Source organism: Equus asinus, chromosome 8 (assembly GCF_041296235.1).
Source record: "Equus asinus isolate D_3611 breed Donkey chromosome 8, EquAss-T2T_v2, whole genome shotgun sequence".
Classification (NCBI taxonomy): Eukaryota; Metazoa; Chordata; class Mammalia; order Perissodactyla; family Equidae; genus Equus; species Equus asinus.
Genome location: NC_091797.1, coordinates 46828318 through 46837142, shown reverse-complemented (window position 1 = coordinate 46837142; position 8825 = coordinate 46828318). Strand labels below are relative to the sequence as shown.

General features: G+C 34.1%; 1 protein-coding gene across 2 annotated transcripts in view; it reads right to left on the bottom strand.

Moving 5' to 3' along the window:
* Positions 1-2664: 2664 nt before the first annotated feature.
* The window catches only part of DCDC2 (doublecortin domain containing 2), a 176236-nt gene continuing 170075 nt past the window's right edge, over positions 2665-8825 (bottom strand). For both annotated transcript variants that reach the window (XM_014827496.3, XM_070515567.1), the window contains exon 11: positions 2665-8441. In XM_014827496.3, the coding sequence (XP_014682982.1) occupies positions 8337-8441 (105 nt within the window). In that variant the 3' untranslated portion in view covers positions 2665-8336. The remainder of the gene's footprint in view (positions 8442-8825) is intronic.

Below are 8825 nucleotides of genomic sequence, written 5' to 3'. Positions count from 1 at the left end.
TGGGAGTAAATGTATTAAAAGATGTTCAACACCTTTACAATGAAAATTATACAAATTTTTGGAAGGATTTTTTTTAAAGATCTGAATAAATGGATGTTTCAAATTTATAGATAGGATATCTCAATATTACAAAGACCTATTCAGTTCTAATCAAAATCTCAATGGACTTTTTCACAGAACCTGATAAGTTGATCCTATAAATTTATATGAAACAGTAAAGAGTCGAGATATTTTTGAACCGAGTACAGAGATTCACTCAACCAGACACCACTTCTTAGTATAAAGCTACAGTAATTTAAGAGTGAAGTTTTGGCATAGGGAGCCCAATAAAACAGAAGGGAAGCAGACCATCAGGCCGCAGAACCTATGGACAAACCCTCCTCTATAGGCCATTTGTCATGAACAATGTTTCCTACATCTATGAATACAAGGACCTAAAATACTATCACAAGGAGAGCTGAGTACCTCTAGGCTTGGGTCATTTCCACCCCAAAGATCACATCTAAAAATTAGAAGAAAAAGAAGAAATAAAGCATGGAGTATCACATGCCCTTTTACATTGCACATTGTCATAAACATTTTTTGCATGCCTGCTATTTTCTAATTTTTTTTTATTAGAGGGCAGCTCTGCCCCTCAATACCTTAGATGAGACACGCTTCTCATTGTATCTCACTATTCCCAACCATCTTGGATGTGAAAGAAAAGAATAGTCACCACATAGGTAGAGAAGAAGTGTCCACACTGCATCTGAGGAGTTTGACCCCAGGCAGTCCTCCTTGGATCTATTTCTCCACTGAGACAGGCCCTATTCCTCTTTTAAGGACGAGAGCTCATTAGCAGAAAACTAAGGAACAAATGTGGATAATATGTGATTAAAAAAAATGCTATCTTGAGCATAAAATAAAGAGATCTTGTTGAAAAAACACTTCTGAACTAATATTGTCTCTTGTATGTTGATTGACAAAAAAATGAAAAACCCTACATAATTTAGGACCCAGCAAAGAGTATGGATTTGCATTAGTCTGCTCAGCTGCCACAATAAAATACCACAGACTTGGTGGCTTAAACAACAGACTTTTATTTTGTCACAGTTCTGGTGGTAGAAGTCCATAATCAAGGTACTGGCAGATTCAGTTTCTTGTGAGGCCTCTTTTCCCGGCATGTAAACAGCCACCTTCTCGCTGCATCCTTACATGAACTTTCCTCTGTGCAGAGAGAGAGTTCTGGTAACTCTTCCTCTTCTTATAAGGACACCAGTCCTATAGAATTATGGCCCCACCCTTATGACTTCATTTAACCTTGACTCCCTCCATAAAGGTTCTATCTCCAAATACAGTCATACTGGCAGTTGGGGGCTTCAACATACAAATTTGGGGGGACATAATTCAGTCCATAATAGGGTTTTCCTCCAATCTTTCACCAAGAATTTCCCTAAAACACATGGGAACTTGGTATAGTTCCCACTATAAATCAATGGGGAAAAGACAGCATGTTCATTAAATGGTGCTAAGACAGTTTGTTATCCATATGAAAAAATAAAATTAAATTAGATCCCTAATTCCAACATACACAGAAATATATTCCTGCTAGATAAAGTCCCAAATGTGAAAAACAAAACATTAAAAATATTAGAAAGCATTATAGAATATAATTGACACCAAGGTTCAAAGAGATTTCTTAAATAAAGCAAAAAAACCCACAAAATATAAAGATTAATATATTTGATGACATTAAGATTAAAGGCTTCTCTAGGCTGAAATCATTTTTAGAAAAGCAAAAAAAATAAATCATAGGCTGGAAGAGATATTTGTAAAGCATGTAATCAGCTAAGTTATACAGAATAAATAAAGAAGCCTTCAAAGCAATGATGAAATGTCTAAAACCCAGTAGAAAAAAAATGAGATAAGCACGTGAATCAGGGCCAATAAATAAGATCAAGAAAATGCCTATTAATACACAGTAAACTAACATTTCTAAGCATCAGATAAACAACAGAAAAAAGGAATTTAATGACTGATTTGACAGACATAAAGTGAGAGAATGGAAATAATTTAAGATGACTCCCAGGTTTCTAGTTGGGTAGTAACGGGCATCATTAACCAGGATAGGCAATAGAGCAACAGAAATATATGTTTGAGAAAATAGCACATTAAGTTGGAGGTAACAATGGGATATCCAACTGAGAGTTGTATGACCAGAGCTGGAGCACCCAGGGAGAAGAAGGTGGGCCTGGAGACAGAGATTTGGGAGTCACAAACACATAGGTAGTTGTTAAGATCATGATTGTGTATGAGATTATTCAGGGCAATGGCGAGGATTGAAAGAGAAGGAAAAGAAGCCAACAAATTAGCAACCAGAGTCAGCGGAGAACCGTGACAATCTTCACAGTCCTCTGTAGCCGAAAAGAACAAATACCGTGAAACCAAGTGGAGTTGCCTCATCATGAGTTTTAAGCTTAACGTGTACTTTTTTTCATTTTTAAATCATTTTTCTTATTACTAATCAACGAATTTGTTAAATCAATGGAAAGAGAAATAGAGGACATCCCTGCATCATTTGTGTCTTCAATGAAAAATTGAATTCGTGAGGGCATTAGAAAGACCTGCACAATGACTTAATAGATTAAAGTCTCATTAGGGGGAGAAAAAATACTGGAAAACCTGAAGGAAAGCTGTATGTTTATTTTCATAAATAAGAATTTTATAACCAATGCATGCCAGCCATTTTACAATTCCTTGTAGCAACTGCAGTCATGGTCAGTTGGGGGAAGTTTCCAACGTCAATTCGCCAGAGAGTCTAAAGAGATTTAATTTTGGCAACCTAGATGCCTTCTTTGTCACTGAGGTTTGCTTTTTCACTCGTAGGGAACAACAAAGACACATGGGTCAACTGCACAAGAGGTACATTAATGTGTTTTCCTCAGTTATGGTACCCGAATCACACAAAATAACATATTTTCTTATTACATATCAAGAAGGCAAAATGTTTGTGTCTAACTGTTTTTGTTTCTCAAACACGAAGGGAAAAAAAACAAAACTACTGTAATTCAATAGGATGAAAGCAGTGATTATCTCACAAACTAAAGCAGAATTTTAGCCAATCTCTTCGTAAAATTGTAAATTCATTCCCATAGCTAGATCTACACAACTGTGCATAATGTGTGAAATTTATTCTCTGTTTTTAAAGATATCTTTACGTATCATAACAAAAATTCTGGACCTGTGTTTCTCTAACACCATTTCATACAATAAAAAACAATGATTTTTTTTTTTAAATAAACCTGAAATTTTTATCAACTAAACAACATGTATTGGAAATGTAAAATTTTTTCTCTACATAGTGAAGTTTATTAGCCATGCCAAATAGAAACAGAAATATCTCTTAATGTGCTGAATTTACACATGGTTTAAATCAAACAGTTTCTATTGTGTTTGTGAAAAATGTCATGCAAAGAATTAATACATGAAAAATTAGCAACACATCATAAACAAACAATAAACCATCCAGACACATTTTAATTATATAAAACGCAGATCTATTTACTCAAAAGATACAGTAAACTTTTATATTTCAGAGTGAGGGCTGATATAGAAGTAAAAACCTAAATGCTCATTCTTTGATCAAAGCACAAATAATTTTCCTTACAAAGAGAAGCTCTAAACATAAATCATATAAAAATGATGAGCTCAACTTAATCTTTACTCAGAACATCAATAATCACCCATTATCATTGTACATATTAAGGATTTAAGGCACAAGAAAAACACTGAAGCAAAGAAACAGAATAGGTTTTCTCCAAACTTCTAAAATTGACTATAGTCATTCCCTCTTCCCATATGCCATAACATGTGTGACAATAACTCAAACATTCAATTGAACTATGTGGTTGAAGCTGATGAAACTAGAGAGAATTCATTCTGCCCCATGCTTAGATTGAAGCTAAGTCTGTTGTTGGCTTAAGTCAATGGAGCTCCATTAGTTACTTCCTGATTTTAAACATGCTTTATGGTTATCAAGACATTTTTCTATTCTTTTCTAATTCTCTATATCCTATTAGATGGTATACCTCTTCAAAAACAATATTTTTCTTCCTCATCAACATGTGGGGACACACTTTCATCCTCCATCCGAGTTACGTAGACTTCACAGTAGGAAATACACAAATTTCATGTGGTCAGAACAAAAATCAGACCAATCTACATACTTTGGATATTTTCTGAAAAGCAAAAATCTTACAGTATTTACAAAAATGATATTTAATAACAAAGAATCGCATATGCTCATCACCTCAGAAAAACATACTAACCTTTAAAAGAAAAAAATGGTTCCGTTCCAGGACATTACATTCACACAAGGAAGCTAAAAAGCTTCCACACTGAACTTGAATATTAGATCCGCTAGGGGACTAATAAATCAGTCTTTTATCCTATTCATAGTGAACCTGGGTCCTTGGTACCAAAAAGAGTCCTCTCTACATTCATGTAAATCATACACACACATTCACAAAGAGTAATAATCTTTTGATAGAGCCTGTGTTGGTATAAAATATTTTGCGCCTAAAATATTTGGTACTTAAGGCTGATGACAAAGAACTAAAGAACTATACTCTGTAGTTACTTCATTAAAACAAGATTATATATATATGCGTATTATACATATAGATTATATATATAATCTCCTCCTAGAACAAATTTTTCATTAAAATGCTGGTAACTTCCTTATTTTGAGAAGAATTTTAAATCTCTTAAGGTCTTCAGGAACCAAGTTTTAAAGCACCATGAAATAATATATCATTTCTCAGCATCTCCTCTCCATGTGTTCTTATGCATTGCTTCTCTCAGAAGAGCCTTATTCTATTAATAACGCTGTGCCTGACGAGGCCTTTTCAGTATTTTAAAGTGTGTGAGTGCATCTGTATACTTGTTTGCTATGCATATATGTAGATCTATATCTTCTCTTTCTGTTCAGATTGGCAACAGTTGAGACCTGTTGAGCAATTAATGTACTTTTAAAAATTTGCTTTTGCTACTTATTAAGCAAAAAATGAATGTATAGAGCTAATTCTTTAGGAGAATCAGTTAACAAGATAAAGAAGTCTTCCTGCTGTTCTGCAGCCACAATTTTACATACACAGATGTTTCTTAGGTGAATGAACTTCATCCTTTGTGGACAAGGTAGGTCGTTTAGTGAAATTTCCAAGGCTGTTGGTTTCTGAGCTGTCAGCTGGAAGAGTGAACATGAATAATTTCACACGACTATAGCTTCACCATCGTGAGCCCCCAGAGTTATCTGACTGACTCTGAGCTACATGTATATGGGACGGCTCTGTCTTTACAGACCATAGTGGGAACACACACTCAGAATAAAACAGGAGGCATGAAAGTATCATTCTCTTCCTGTGAGTCTGGCATTCTAATATTCCCCAAAAAACATTAAAAAAAAAGTCAATAAATAGTCATCCTATGGCCATCACTGCATGTTTTATAACTAGAAGTCCCATGGACACTCAATAGCTATTTTAATGGAAGCAAAGCCAGCTAAAATGCACTTAGCATGAAAATGGCTTTAGTTAAAATCTTCTTTATTTGCTCTGCAAAATCCCTAATGTTCCAATTCAACTAACAAACCAGTTGTTTACAAACGGCTTAAAACTCAATTAAGTATACGAAAAGAGTTCCATAAAATCAGGACTATGAAATCAATGTACACAGCATCACAAAACACTAACACCTTAAAGCATTTTATTGGTTATCTCATCAAAGCTATGTGAGTTTTTCATGGCGCCCTCTCTCCACGAAACAAGACCTAAAGCCTGGCCAAGACCTCCTCTGCTCATTCACATTAAGTGGGCTCTAAAGCTGTCAGGGAGTCTCACTTGATTTGTGGAGGCAGCCTGCCACAGAGGCCACCATTCCCACAGAGAAAGTGTCCACATTTGGGAGGTGAATTAACTTTCATCCTTTATGTTAAAGTCATCTCCCAATGACATCCACAATTCTCATTCTCTGTGAATGATTTCTTCCTTGGTTAGATGACATATTTCATCCCTTATTTTTTAGTAACATATGTTTGCAAAGTGTTTTAAAGTGATTAGCTATTGTTCATCCCCCCCAAGTTAGGTCACAATTATATCTTGTCAATTGATGATAAAATATGCACATAGAAGAGGAGAATTATATCTCCACTTTTCAATTTTTTGGTAAAGTTATTGTGGCTTATCACCTTCTTAAAGTATACTTAAAATGTCAAACTTTGTTTTTCATGTAAAATAATATTATGCATGCATTAGGATGACTCAACAAGTTCCCGAAAACCTAAGCTTTATAATATAATGAAGAAAAGAACAGGAGCAAAGAGAATATTTTTATTTAAAAAGGAAAAGAGAAAGACTTCTCATTAAAGAAAAGAGAAAGAATCACCTTGATAATTAGTGATAATTGCTTCTAAATCCCTTATGTTTACAAACTATTTAAAATCATTAACTCCAGGCCCAGTGATAGTATGGGAATTTGACATTAAAAAAACAAGCAGTCTATTATCCTAATTGTCCCATTTGAACAAAATAAGCCTACTAGTAGAAAGCACAATCTAGATTTTATACCAGAAATATAGTACCCCATTTACAACTCATCCTCTCAGATTAAGACACACTTAGATCATGATCTCTTTCCAACACTGTCACTTTGGAATCTCTGCTTATATTTCGTATTTGTGGAAAACATTCAAATGGCCGCTGGGGAAGCCATATCTGTTTTCCACAGTATTAAGTGCTTTACAGAACTATTTTAATTCCAAATGCTTGGTTATGAAACCTGGAGGGGAAAAGAAATCTTTTAAACTTATGATTATAATAAATTCTATGAAAGCACTAGAAGTTAAAACTTCAAATTTATAATTTCTACATAATTCGCAAAAATATTCTTTAATATGAGAAAAAATACATTATTTCTATATTAAAGGAAGAACTGGATCATCTCTTAAGAATTCAAAAAAACTAATACAATTATGTTTTTCTGCCTATATACCTCAAAAGGCAATTGTGAGTTAATTTAATCAGCCCACAAAATTGTGATCAGGAACTGGTTTCATTATGACAATTTTTAAACTTTTTCTACAACGTCTATTAGATGGCTTCTAATTATATAGAAAGGAATTTGCTTAAAAATCTCATGAACATAAACAAATTTTTTAACATTTTCAACAATGCCAAAACAAATATTTGCTGATATACCTAGGGGCGAAAACATGACAAGGCAGTCCTAATAGAAATAAGGCAAAAAGCAAGAGAAATTGAGCAGTAACAAACTTCACAGAGCCTACTTTTTCTGCACATATACCTAAAAAGGTAATTGTGAGTTAATTTAATCAGCCACAAAATTGTGATCAGGAACTGCTTTCTATTACACTGTCTTGCTTTTTTTTTAATTAAAAAAACTGCTTGGAGAGAATTCAATCTTTGGAATAGCCAATATTGGGTTTTCTAATATAACAACATGAAGGAGACGAGAGGGATATTATTGGTAAAGGTAGACTGGATGAGTGAAAATCCACAGGATATCAGAATTTGCAAACCATCCAGCCAGGCTCAGTAATATAATTGGGTGTTCCATTATAATTCCTTCCTGGAGGCTTGTCACTAAAGCCATGAGGATTAAAATCTGAAGCTCTTAAGGGAGCAGCATCACAGCATTAATCACTAATACACTGAATGAACACTCCCTCCTTCCAAAATGAATACCTTGCATTGTCTTTTTAATTCATTTAAGGTGGATTTTGACTAAGGAGGGAGAAAGAAGGGAATGTCAACAAGTCATGGAAACATTTCAATGTATTGCCATTTCCAAATTATCTCTGAAACTAAATTGCAATTTGTTTTTTCAAGAGTTTATTGCTTTAAAAAAATAGTACATGCTTTCCTATTATCATTTCTTTAAAATTCTATGCCTTCTTATATAAATGCTTTAGAATAAGCTGCCATGTAATAATCTTGCACCTAAATGTATAAGAAAGTATACAATAGGAGTGGATCCTATTTTTTTTCATCCTTTACAAAGACAAATGGTCAACTCTCTTCCAACGCGAACTCCCCTCTATCCCTTTTACTTAATTTTTCTAAATGACTTTTAAAACCACATTCCATTTAACAAAGTCACTCTCCTTTAGTTGCTATTCAAAGTTACCTAGTCTTTCCTTTAAGCCTCTAATTTTAAAATTCAGTAGGTAGTCTTCAACCATATTGTCACATTATGTTCAGCAATAACTATATACTTATTATTCAAGTATTATAACCCTTCATTTTTCTTATAATCAATACACTCTCTTTTTAAAAAGTCATCTATGCTACGACAGCATAGTCCTTGTTTTGTTCGTTGTTATCATTTTCTTGCGGACTAGTGATTTTTACTTCTGGTCTTGGTGGTCCTTGAGGGTCTAAGTCAACCTGAGGGAAATAGATCAAAACAAAGATATTTGGCTCTTTAGGTACAAAGGTAATACAATTCACAAGGAAAAATATTACTCACTATTCCCCTTAATCATATAAATATTCAACTAAAAACAGTTCCTTGGGTTCACGTTGATTTTAGCATACCATCCCCCAGTGGACACGCCATTCTCAACACCTTGCTTGTACAGAAGCCCTTTCTGGAACATAATCTGCTCTGTGCTTTAAGGGCATAGACTCATTTCTTGTGCTGCAGGGTTTATTTTTTTCCATTTTGCTTTGAGCTTTTCTTTTCAACAGCATATTTATACTTTTCACGTTAGCATTTTCAGAGAAAAGGGAAAAGAAAAATGCAGCATTTCCACTCTCATGTCACATTCA